We start from the raw sequence: 13,670 nt of genomic DNA on the forward strand, positions 1-13,670 counted from the left end.
TCCTCTATATCCTCCCTAGATTTTTTTTTTTTTTTTTTTTTTTTTGGCCTGTTCATCCTAATCTCTGTTTTTTGGGGCTGGGAGTGAAACTTTTTGCCTTTCACATTTTGCCCTACAGCTGTGTAAGACCAGAACTATCACCAGCAAAGAAATAACAACAACTCAAACCCAATCTTTTCCTTAGGGCAGTGAGAACCTGATCCCAGAACCAAGCCAACAGGAAGACACATTTTCTCCACTTCCAACATCCTCTTTCAATGTCAGAAGAAAAATGAATCTAATAGGGCATGCTCTCAGCAAGAAATCCGAGGAGTGAGGTGACCCTCACTCTCCAGATTTCTCTACAGAAATCCTGGCACTTTCAAGCCCCATTTTGACAGAGTCAGTTGTAGCACAGAATTAGAGCAAGAATGAAAGTTTTCTGAAAGATAGAGAATAAGAAATGAAAAATTATTCTGTAAGAAAAATGTCCAAAGTGTGATTCTTGTATATGAATTTTGCATTTTGAATTCTGTGCAAAAATGCAACCAGAATATTTATATTCTACCACCATAGTCCATCATAGCTCCTCTTTAATCCCAGTTTCTTCTTAGTATCAACTGCAACATTATATTTTGCTTATTGTAGTTTCCATCTTGGAAATTCAGGTTTAATATTGCAGCTGCTTCTAATTTGACCACACCAAAGCTTGGCTTTAATCAGGTATGTTTCCTGAGGAATCCAATGAGCTATGTTTTTTGAAGTGTAACAAAAATAGCAAAACTCTGTTGATTTCAGATATATTTTCCAAGGTGCTACATCCAGCAAAACTTGGTTTTGAGAAAATAGAAAACTACAGGAAAATTGCTCTTAGTCCATGTCTATTCTGGATCTCTCACAACACAAAAGTGGTGGAGATGTACTCCAAACCTAAAGGCAGCTGATGGACATTAACCAAAACTTTTACTGCTGGAGTTCTTGCCAGTGAAGGACCAAACCACACTTTCCATCAGAGATAGAATATCCCATTCATTTCATGCTAAATTAACTGGAGAATGGCAAAAGGATGGAGGCTTTCCAGCATGAAACAGTGGGAATTTTTCAAGCCTTTAATGAAAAGGAATAGTTTAGGCTTTTAGGAGAAATAAGATGGCTATGGCAGCAATGGGAGCAGTGGGCAATGGCTGCAATCACAATGGAGGTATGGATCTATTATAAATGCATCTTGCTATGGCAGATTATTTGGGGGCTTAAATTTAGACTTGCTGAAGTATTCACTGCCTTGCTCCCACACCATTAGGACGAGAGTCTTGATTTGGAGATTATTACTCTGACAGAACATTGATAACCTTTTCAAGCTGTGCCACGTGGCATTATGAAACTGTGTGATACTTAGCAGAACAACCAAGAGTCCAGACATTTGACCTACCAGAGGCAGAGGGAAAATTTTCTAAGATTGAGATCATCCTTAAATGAATTTTAGAAATCCATGGTACTAAAAATCTTTGAATAGCTAGGCTTCCCCTGTTGCTGAAACATGTTAAAACTTCATGTCCATTCTAAATGTCAGTGTCATACAGTTTGAATATGAATCATTCCTTACCTCTGTCGTTGAAATTCATATGAGTAAAAAATGTTTGTTAGGGATTTTTTTTGTCATTACAAAATCCATTCACACTCAAGAGCCACACAGAGAAGATTCTCAGAGCAATATCTGAAAACAGCAGAGAAATGTACAAAGTTCTGTGTGAAGCAGAGTGGTTTTCGATTTGCAAATGGAAAAATCATTTTTTGCTGTTGCTTTTAAGTTGCATCGATACACACCATTATTCTGCATTTCAGCTCAGAACCACAAGCAACATTATGGGAAAGTACCTGTGGGGAGATGAAATCTGTTTTGAGGGGCAATGAGCGCTTTGGTACCAGAAGTAAGCACCCCTCTAGAAGTAAAGTAAGTGTCTGAAGATTTGGAGGAGAGTTCCCACGCTGAAAATGGAATATTGTTTACAAGCAAATACTTTTTATCATAATATTACCAGAGACAACATTTTGATACTTGTCTATCAGACCAGACTTTTTTTGACTAATGTCATGAAAACACCTCCCAAAATAGACACTCTGGTCTCCCTTGGGCCATTGTCCCCCAGATGAGGAAGACTTTCTATTTCTAAGGCAGATAATGTGCAACTGCTAACAAAAGTCTTTTAATCTTATAATTTGTCTAGGGAATATGAAAATAAAAAGATTTCCTCCTATTTCCTTGCAGATGCTGTTTAGGTACAGAAGGTTCCATTACATAGATACTTGATGCCAAGGAAGCATGTATCTATAAAATACATTTGCTAGCCCCATGCACCTCATGAGTTAGCAATGGTCCAGACTCTCCAGAGCAGCTTTTTAATGCACTGAGCAAAATAACGAATGCAGCTATATTTGGGAAGTGCCACAGAAGGTTTTGTGCCTTGGCTGAATGAAAGTATTCTTAGGGCACATTTGAACACCACAGTGTCCCATGCAGGTAGAATTGCCTAATGTTATCTGACAATGCTGCTCATTGGTGGTGCTTCCTCTAAAGCTTCAGAAGGAGATCTCTCCTGGAAGACTGACGAAAACCTCAGGAAAATTAAATTCTGCTGAAGAACTAATATTTTTGATATTAGTGAACCAGTTTCGGAAAACCTTTTGGGTTTTGTCTTTCTGAGGGCTGCTAGCATTCACACACACATCAGGAATGCCTTGCCTATGTCCATTTTGCCCTTGTACAAACACAGGTGGGTTCATAAGGTCATCATGATGCAAAGGAGATTTTAACTTTCTCAGTAAATTTGTCACTGGAGGTAGGCACAGGAGAAATTGCTTTGTTGAACAGAAAGAGGCAGTTTTTCAGCAGAAATTGAGAAAATTAACATCAGAAAGTTTATAGCAAAGCCTGCAGAAAATACTCTGTGGGTTACATGCATTTGATATGCTCTTTTATTTTTTCTTTTTTCAACATTTATGAGGAGATTGACCTTACTCATGGAGAAGGGTTCAGCTCTCTCAGCTACATGGACATTTAAAGTTATGTGCAATGTATCCAGGCTACATACCTACAACATGTCAGCTGTGCCTCAGCCCAGTAGCTGCCTTTCAGCAAATGAGTTGCTGGAGCACTGCATCAGGTATAGGAGCTGAATCACCTCACTGCCCAGCAACACCTGAAATTGCATCACTTAAACCCAGTCAGATGGCTGGAACTACAGGTATAGAGTCTATGTAGCTATTTTGCATCATATGTGAATGTATAAATATATGTATGGTGTGTGATCTCTACATCAGGACATGCTAGAGGATTCTTTTAAGACTGGCCTCTTTCAGAAGATATTGTTAAACATATTTCCTTCTAAGTCTTTAAAATGTTTTAAATATTTCAAAAAGTTCACTAACCAGAGGGAAGAAACTAGAAATTAGTGCTCATGACTGAGCACTATTGCAAAGGAGGAGGTTTTGGTACAAAATTCCAGTCAGAAAGCAGAAACCCAGGTTAGTCAGGAATATGTTGCTTGCAGGGATGGAGGGACAGCTTTTCCCTACTGACCTTTATGGGAAGATTGGTTAGGACTTAGAGACAGTTTAGATGCATCTACAATAAATGGCAGGTTGGGAACTTTCACCAATGAAAACATGCTTGAAGGAAAAGTATCAATTTTGAGTATAGGCCCCTAAGTCTGTCAGTGAAAGTTTCAGTAGATTTAGTGAGTCTGGCACCTTGCAAACATTTTCTTAGGACCACACAGTAAGTCTGTGGCAGGGACATGACCCAAACATAAGTCTGCTGAGTCCATGTGGTCCAGTGCTTTAACCACAGGTTTTTGATTGATTTTAGTAGGTATTTCTTTAATGCTATTATTCTACTAGCTCAGAGCTGTCAGAGATTTTCAGAAAGCTTTTGAGGGAGTGAGGGTTATCAAACTGTTTAAGAACTAGTGGTTTGGTATTCATTTGTATCAGAATATCTTGAGAGAAGAAGACATTCCAACAATCGTAAAATGAGTCTGACTTTAATTGCAAAAAGAAGCCTCTCATGAAGCCAAAATTCCCCAAAGGTTCAGTTCTACACCAAAGAAATTGCATCTAAACCACTTCTGTGCAACACGTAAAATAAAGGGCGATTGACATGGATCCCACCAGGCACTGCCTGACCCAAGGGCTGGAGCAGACCAAGATTTCCAGAGTCTCTGGAAACCCTTTCCAGAGCTACATCTTCCTATATTTACTGTGAAAGGGAATGTAAGAGCAAGGCTTAACTTCTGCATTGTTCCCTCCAGCCTTGCACTCTGATCAACCTCCACAGCTCTTTGGGGAAATGACCTGAAAAGAAGACAGCAGCCCACACATATTTGCATCCCCTGTGGGTGACATGGCTGTTACAGATGTTATAAGCATCCCTTTCCCTCAACCATCAATAGCCTTTAATACTGGGAAAACAGGATCTGTGAAGGATGAAATCCTTGTTATGGCAGAACTCAATCAGCTGATGCTTTTGATGTCAGTAAGGTTGAGATTTCACTCAAGTCTTTGCTGTAATTCACCACGTGTAGAAAACCTTCTTACGAAGAGATACCGACCAAAGTGCAGCTTATGAACAGCACATAAGGCTCTACATTACCTAGCAAATACTAAAGCAGATAGTGAATTCCTTGGCTTGTATATAAAGAGAAGGATATTAAAAAATATATACAATTATAATTGTCTTTTCATTAATATCAATTATGCACATTGAATTTGTGATTTATGAATGTGCCTCAGATTTGCCAACACGGGAAGTCTTGCTACATTTTCAAACCTTTTCAATTTTGTGAACCATGCATTTCAAGCATCACCCTATAAAAATTAATTGCATAAAACTTTTCTGCCATGAACATACAGTTCACATACACAGATTGCTAAAAAAAAAAAAAGAAAATTTCCTATGTGCCCATGGAATTGTTTAAATTCTATCCAGATGTTATTGTGTGTGTTTCGATTACTGAAGAAATATTGCTTATTTGTGATGACTGTATATGCTGAGCATCAAATATATTTATTTTATTTCTTTGTCCTGATTGCATTCACTAGCTTTTGCCAAAGTGCATTGTTGGTAACTCGCACACCATTCTGCAGAGTGTTAGTACTTGTGTAATGCAAAACAAATGTCTGAAAAGAGCTCTTTGCTCATGACATCTTGATGTATAAAAAAAGTTGATACCAACTTACTTCTGCATGGGCTATAGCTAGAAAGGAGACACATGATGTATTTTTTGGGATTTTTTTTTTGCATTTACCAAAACTTTACTTGACAAGTCATGAAAAACCATTCATCATGTAGGTGATGGTACATCTGAAGTGACCTCTTGTCCTTCCACATCCTTTCTAACTCTGACTTGCCAAGGAATCTCCCATAAGGAAGAAATTTTACAACAGAGGATTAAAATGAAAAATCTCTGAAGTCTCTTTTTTCAAAATTGAAGGCTACTTTGTGTTGGATACTCTATCACCATAATTCTTATGAAGACTCCACAGGGCTGCCAGTTCAAAGCTGCAGCCTCCTCAGAGGGACACCTCCCTTCTGCTGCTGGAGAGGCAACAATGAGCCTGGTGGCTGGGTCCTTGGGAGTCCAATATTTGCTATATGCCAAAAGATAATACAAGAAAAAAAGGCTGCAGAATAATATAATAAGAAGAAACTTGTCTTAAGCTATCTCCTCTTCATATGTTGTGAGCCTGAACTTGTTAAGCTTGCCTGCACAGACTGCAGCAGGCAGACTATGGATTCTGGCCATTTGTAGAGTGACACTCATTAAAGGCAGCTATTTTATGTAAATTCCTTCCATGTGGAAGCCTATACTGGCAGTGCTGTCTCTGCACTTAAGATACAGCCTCTTTCCTCATGAATCTTATTTCACACACTGCTCAAATTCTGCAGAACTCTCTCCCACCCCTCCTTAGCAGGGGTGTTAATTGTGATGGTGCATATACCTAAAGGTATCTTGCATACATCTGCATCCACACTGGGAGAAGTTCATGTCCCTGCAATGACCTGTGGGAAAAGCTGTGCATCTCCTTGTGTACCTGCCAGAAACACCTATGCAAACAATCTAGTGCTGATCAGCCTTCTGGACTGTTGCCATCTGGACTGAAGTACATTTGCCCTCTTTGCTCAAAACTAAAGAAATAACTAGGAAATAAGAGAGGAGAGTAGGATACAAGGGATTTCCACCTCTCAGGTTTTTCTATGTGGTCAGCATGGACTGGGAGGGCCTGCATTCTTTTTATTTTGATTTTCTAGAAGCTGTTACATGCCAAGCCTTTCATATAAGCAACTATACCTATAAATGTAACAAGTAAAATATATGTTAGTGGCCAAGTAATCAGTGAAGTTTGTCAAATACATGTAACACATATAAATATGGTGCTAATAGAGAACAAACATTTTACTAGAAAAAACAAGGCAAATATAAAAAATAGTATCTTGTAGCCTTAAGGAGCCTGTATATAGCATAATACAGATGAACCAGGATTTTTGATGTAAAATATGCAGGTGATACTGTATTACACCAAGCATTTTCAGTATTTGCTTGATATTTAGATAACCTCTAAAATCAGAGAGGGAGAAGTCCTGCCTTTAGCCACTCTGCTGAAGTCAGTGAGAATTACTGCTGTGTTACCCAGGGTAAAGTGAAATTAAAAGGTTTTCCATACCAAGGAGCTGCCTTGTCTGAAGTCAGTCCTCTCCACAACAGTTAATCTTATGCTAATGAGATAACCCAGCATTACCATGCAGCTGGAAAAGAGATTGCTCCTGCTCATCTCCCAGTCAGCTCCGTTCATCAGCTCAGTGCTGGTTCATGAAGCTGAGAAATGCAGTGCAGCCAGTGTCTCTGGTCCTGGTCATTCCCATCATGAACACATCTGGGATGGGAATGGGTTAATGGGTGACCCTGCTCTGTGTTCCATGTGGAATCCCCAGAAAGCATAAAGGCACTTACTGGAGGCTACAAGTCTTCTCTGACCTGCAGCCTCTCCCACTCATGACTTTGTTCATTTTGGGATGATGGGTCACTTTCCACCTGAACACAGCTCTTATAATAATTTACTGTACATATAATGTACATGTATGCATGCTATCTAGGCTTTCCAGATGGTTGAGGTTTTGGTGCCTTTTGTATAACTTCACAAGATCTGCTTAGATTTTTTCTATTTAAAAAAAATTATTTAAATAACAGGATTGTATTCTCTCAAAAGTAAAAAAGATGTTACTCTGCTTCTGAAGATACTTGGTTTGTGTGCTCAGACTTTTACCTTACCTTAGCTCTAAACCTGCACCTACCATTTCCATAATTCCAGTGGCTAGTTTTTAAAAAACAGTGTGGGCCAAGCACCTGAATTCTATAACCTGGTTTGGATCAAAATACACATATTCCAGTCTGATTTTGGTGAGTAAATCTTGGCAAGTCAGCATAAGTTGCAAACTGTAAAAGAAAAATGTTTCCACTGAAAATGCATGGAAAGCACAGATTGGGAAATAAACACATCTCATGATAGTAATACTGAGGGGGAGAGAAAGGCAAAGCATTTGAGGGAAGGAGCTGTATCTCTCTGACCATATTATGCAAACCAGCATCCCAGCACTTGGGTGAGGGAGAGCTGCATGTAGTCACACATGGGCACACATGGTGCATTACACAAAGTAACCTCCTGTAGTGGGGCCACTTCTCAAAGCTACTTTTGCTTGCAGTGAGAGAAAAAGTGCCAGAGTCTTAAAATCAATGCTGATGTCCTTTAAAATTGGCTGAGGATAATTGCTGCTTTTAAAGATAGGCTTTTGAGGTCCTGAAATTGGATTATGAAGAAAATCTTAAGGAGTATAAGGAGAGTTAAATACTTTCCTGCTCCAGCAGAGCACAATGCCCATCTCTGCTGCCAATAATGGAAAATAAGTTTTGATAAGGATTCAGAAGGTCATCTAAATGGTTCCTATGCCAAGGCAGGTGAGCTGGGCCTAAATCATCCCCAGTGCTGACTGTGCTGATTTGTGTTTTGCGAGACACAATACCACAACCTGGATAGTCATTTCTCCCCAATTCATCCTTTTCCTGCAGCAACAGGACATGCTCAGCAATGGGAGCCTTCTCAGCACTTGATTTCACAGGTAAAAACAGCTGTTCTTTATTAGGATGAGGGAAACATACTGATCTGTGTTTGTGATGGAGAGATTTACCTTATTTTCTCAATTATGCTCTGAATGCTCAGTAAAGGGGTTCCTAAATGCAGATTTGGGATCCATCTGGAAGTACCTAAAAAGTGTTGTAGAGGGCAGAGAGGGCATACTCACACTGCAGGTTCTCATTGGTTTGGGATCAATTGCTGTTTCAATGCAAATGACTTCAGGGTTACAAATCCTCAAATTTTTGAGCAGTATTTAGCTTCACAAAGACACACCAAATTTTTAAAATTGTTAGCAGTGGAAAAGTAGGTACCTTCACATTTTCAGTGTTTCAGATATCCATCTTTGTAAGTCTGCTCATATATTTTGTTTATTGAGGCTGGCAAAGAAGGGGAGAAGAGAACAGGAATTCACCACTTTTGTGGGGTTGTTCTTATCCTAAAGCAGAGTTATTTTGCTATGTGAGCACTCTGTAGTGTTTTAATTAAGGTAGCATTATTGCTAACAATTTAAATACAGAGAAAATTGTCTGTTGTATTTTTGTTGCTGTTTTATTTCAGATAAAATAGTCTGTTGTGTTTTTGTTGCTGTTTTATTTCAGATAAAATATATTTATTAAGTAAATAAAATAAAAATCAAGTCTTACTTTCAACATCCCATGCCACAACAAATATTTTAATTTGTGCTGTGTTTCTGTATCTTGTAAAGCATTACAAACAGCATCCATCTAAACCTATCTTCCTGATAGATTTGGTTGCTCAGAGCAACAACACAAAACCTTCTGCAAGTGCAAATGCTCACTAAACTGGGTTTTCATGTGTTGGGTGTGGTGTTTGAGAGGAAGCAGATACTGCAGAGGTGATAAATGTGAGGTTGCTTTCCTCTTAAAATACACCTTGAATCCACTAATTCAAGTGTCTGCTCCTTCCATACTTTTTGATATGCTGATGCATTAATTATATGTTCCTGCTGTTCTTGTGAAATCTATTTGAGTCAAACCACCCTACCGTCATAATTGGAATTATTGAAGTTGTATCAGCATTCTCAATATTACTGTCACTAGTGTATGGTGCTATTTATAAAGCAGAGAATAAAATGTACCTTATGTATGCAATTATGGCATTTCAAACCATTGTTGAGATGAAGAAAAATAGCATTTCCCATTGGAAAATATTTTGATTAGAAATTACTCAGTAAGTACCTTTAAAACTCAGCCTTTCCTACAACACCCAAGTGTGATGACAGCCTTAGACTCAGTGTGTATGTTATACCAATTTTTTTGTGGCTGGAAATCATCATCCCTTGACTGAAACCAAAGCCTCCATAAAGACTGACACGAGCACCCCAAAGCTGCAAACAATATCCTAAACCTCAGATCCTGAATCTGACTTTTCAGAGCACTATACTAAACAGAGCAAGAGAATATCATTATAGAAGAAAGAAAACAATCAGTATAATGGTAAAGCATTTCCATTTTGTACATCCACATGAACGTAACTGACTGTGAAACAACTTGCACTTACATATTGTAAACTTTACATTATTAAAACCAACTTGTTCATTATTAGACTCTCTATGTTATGCACATTTCTTTTACAATCAGCTCATTTGTCTCTTTAGAAAGCAGGAATGCCTTTGGCAGCCCTCCTGGGAGGTGCAGTGTGCCCCAAAGCTATTCAGAATAATACAGATTCATAGCAGAGCTACTTTATTGTCTTTAACAACTGGGTCCTCCATTTCCTATTGTTCACTGGTGAAAGTAGAAATAGCAATATGAGAAATACTGTTGTTTGAAAAAATAACTGTCTTTGTATTCCTTGAATTCTGAAAAATAGGTGTGTGGCTTGAACAAACACACACAATGGTATTTTCTTGTGGGTGTTCCGCTGGATTGACCACGTGATGATCTGCACCGCCAGCAGAGAACTCCTTCTTGTTCCCCAGCTCCTCTTTTGTTCTACAGTGGCAGAGCTGGCAGCTTCCTCCTCATTCTGGGGACATCATGCCATGGTGCACAGCTGGTGGGTGTGCTGGTGGTGAAAACAGAGCAGCCTCTTTCCCTGCAAGGCATTGCCTCATGTATGGACAGGGGAAATCTGGTCCCTTTTCATAATGCTGGCTTTACAGCTCTGTCTCATGAACTCACTCCTGGAAGGGACTTTTCCAGTAAGGTGGTGACTCATGGAGCTAGACATGTACATTTTTTCTCCATTTAAAATCTACAAATTGAGGGTAAAGCTTAGAGTCTGGTTGTGTCGGGGAAGGAAAATCAGCCTGGCTGGATGCAATACTTAAAAATGGTTTCAGATCACTGTGGAGGAAATGGCCTCATGTTTTTGAAGTCTACACTGAAATATATTGCGTAACTCATTCCTGAACACTGAAGAGAGTTGTTCATTGCTCATCCAAGTTAACAGGGAATTGTGTGCTAATTTCAATAGAAGAAGAAATAGATCATAAAGGTTTTTGGCAGGACTATGTAATGATTAGGAACTCAGGAGAGCAACCAGATTCCAAAAGTAGATGCTTCCTGCGCTAAGATGTTGGTTCCTGATTTCTTTCATGGGAACATTTTCTGCCATGATCACAAATTTATAACAGAGACAAGCATTCATCTAGCACTCAACTCAGAATGCCTATTAAATAAAACATAGTTCCAAACTAATTTCACAGCTTATTCAGAGGGAGAGAATTGTGCCTTAATGATGAATTTATGGGTAGAGTAATAGGGAGACATTTTTTCCTATAAATAAATATTCTTGAACTACCAGTATTGTTGAACGAAATCTATTCTGAGATGCTTTCAGGATTTGTGTCATTAAGCCTGAAGAGTTGATTTGTTTCTCTGAGGGTGTTTAAGATCTTGGTGTGCAATGACTATTTCACCCTTATTTGCTTTATGCCCCTCCTAAGGGATGATAATATTTTGGGGTATCCTTTGGGGATGGTATTATTTTGTGGCATTCTTTGGAAAGCATCAAGATTTCAATACTTTGGAATGACTTTCTGCTGTTCATGTGGTTGATTTTTCTTGCAAAATCTTTTAAGCAGTCATCAAGCTCATTTAAAGGGAAAAATAAATGACTCTAAGTCAACTTTGTGAAAGTTGATGGTTTAAAATCTAGTGTTAAAGAAAAGTACCAAAAGCAAAAAGTGCTGAAAGTTTCCAATTGCCAGGTACTGGTTCTTTCTTTCCCATTTGCTATTGGCTACCTGGGGCTGTTACAAATGTCAGATGGTCACTTCATACAGGTATCAGGAGATGTGGAGATTATGCAGCCTAGTGGGCAGGTCCGCGTTCACTCCCCTCTGCAGTGCACAGGAAGAAATGCTATTCCGGGTCTGCATCACACTCCCTCTACATCATTGCTGTCAGAGGTTGATGTGGTTTGAATAGGATGTTTCCTTCTGCCTTGGCCTGCACTCTGACACAGCACCTCGGATTTCCACACTCCCACCCTTCTCCCCAATTTTCTCATGAGCAGAACATGAAACAATGAGTTTGCAGTGGCTGGTGCTGAGCTAGGCAGACGTGTCTCCAGACTTTAATGCAACGAGTTCAGAGTCCTCTACGTATCTCCCATTTAGCTGTTCATTGTTGGCATCGTGGTGGTACAGGTACACAGGGACCTCGGTGATGGACGTGGCCGTGTAGGAGGTAGATCGCGTGGAACAGTGCTCTCGGCGCCTTTGGCCCCACTGGGTTTTGTACTGTGCCCATTGCCTCTTCAGAGCTCCTTGCACCTGCCAGGGAAACACACTGTGGGTGAGGCATAAGACAAACACCTGTGACAGGAAGGAAGGCAGAGGAAAAGGAAAAGGAGAAGGAAAAGGAGAAGGAGAAGGAAAAGGAAAAGGAAAAGGAAAGGAAAAGGAGAAGGAGAAGGAGGAGAAGGGAAAAGGAAAAGGAAAAGGAAAAGGAAAAGGAAAAGGAAAAGGAAAAGGAAAAGGAAAAGGAAAAGGAAAAGAGAAGGAAAAGGAGAAGAAGGGAAAAGGAAAAGGAGAAGGAAAAGGAGAAGGAAAAGGAGAAGGAAAAGGAAAAGGAAAAGGAAAAGGAAAAGGAAAAGGAAAAGGAAAAGGAAAAGGAAAAGGAAAGGAGAAGGAGAAGGAGAAGGAGAAGAAGGGAAAAGGAAAAGGAAAAGGAAAAGGAAAAGGAAAAGGAAAAGGAAAAGGAAAAGGAAAAGGAAAAGGAAAGGAAAGGAAAGGAAAGGAAAGGAAAGGAAAGGAAAGGAAAGGAAAGGAAAGGAAAGGAAAGGAAAGGAAAGGAAAGGAAAGGAAAGGAAAGGAAAGGAAAGGAAAGGAAAGGAAAGGAAAGGAAAGGAAAGGAAAGGAAAGGAAAGGAAAGGAAAGGAAAGGAAAGGAAAGGAAAGGAAAGGAAAGGAAAGGAAAGGAAAGGAAAGGAAAGGAAAAGGAAAGGAAAAGGAAAGGAAAGGAAAACAGAAAGGAAAGGCTGATGCTGCAGCTGGGTATTTGCTCTTGAAATGCCTAAAGCAATTTGATACCTGAAGAAGCTCAGCCTTGAGTAGTGAGAATTGCCATGAGTGGCAAAGTGTAAGTACACTTCATGAGCTTGCCAGGAATAATTTTATAGAAAGAGTTAGAGGATCAGGACAGCTAAACAAAGACTTTATTCTGGTAATTTAAGAACAGGTTCTGTGCTCACAAAATATAGAATGGTCATAGCCCTCTGCATAGCAGAGGATTTCAACCTTTGAACAGTCATCTGCTAAGAATAAGATATTTTATTCAGCGTTTACATTAAGAATGGTGTCATACATGGTATTAGGAAATGATTTAAACTATTGAGTCTTGCCAGGGAATAAGGACTTCTCCAGCTGCATGTCCATTCATGGCAGCTCTTGATAGTTTTGTGACATGAGCAGAAAGTGGGCAAATCCTGGCTCTTTTTGTTTAGATCAGTGATTCTGAACAACACAAAGTGAGAATAGCAGCAATTTGGCACAATAATCTGATGTAAATGACCCTCTCCTCCAGAGGAAGGCAGGAGCAAGTATGGCATTGTGATGACAGGAGTCTAAAAGTTTCTGTGGTCCTGCTGAGGTGGGCACTGTTTGTCATTTGGAGAATATATTGCTATTCACCTTCTCCTAACACATAAAGGAAAAAAAACAGATGTCTCTGTGGAGGTTAATCAGATATCGAGAGCAGGAAAGGAATATGGTCACATTGGAACTTTAATTACTTGGGCTCTGAGCAGGATTTACCATGCCAGCTGCATGTGGGGATGTTTTATCACACTATCACCCAAGTTTATTAGTGAGAAAGAATTACTGGTTCAAAGAGTACTGCAGTGGCAGCACTTGATACAGAAATATTACATGAGTTAAACTTTGTAAAGATTTCAGTCACTTTAAAATTGCCTTTTGATGTTACAGTATGAATATTTTAGCTTTGTTACCCCAAAAGCTATGGGGAGGGACTGGAAGAAGAAATCTTCAGAAGTACTAGAGCAGTGACTTTCCCCATGTCTCACTGGGGCATCTAG

At 39.4% G+C, this 13,670-nt stretch overlaps 1 protein-coding gene across 2 annotated transcripts in view; it reads right to left on the reverse strand.

The window, feature by feature from the left end:
* Positions 1-8,737: 8,737 nt before the first annotated feature.
* The window catches only part of CALCR (calcitonin receptor), a 159,185-nt gene continuing 154,252 nt past the window's right edge, over positions 8,738-13,670 (reverse strand). For both annotated transcript variants that reach the window (XM_059843305.1, XM_059843309.1), the window contains exon 13: positions 8,738-11,908. In XM_059843305.1, the coding sequence (XP_059699288.1) occupies positions 11,687-11,908 (222 nt within the window). In that variant the 3' untranslated portion in view covers positions 8,738-11,686. The remainder of the gene's footprint in view (positions 11,909-13,670) is intronic.

This window comes from Haemorhous mexicanus, chromosome 1, assembly GCF_027477595.1.
Source record: "Haemorhous mexicanus isolate bHaeMex1 chromosome 1, bHaeMex1.pri, whole genome shotgun sequence".
NCBI lineage: Eukaryota > Metazoa > Chordata > Aves > Passeriformes > Fringillidae > Haemorhous > Haemorhous mexicanus.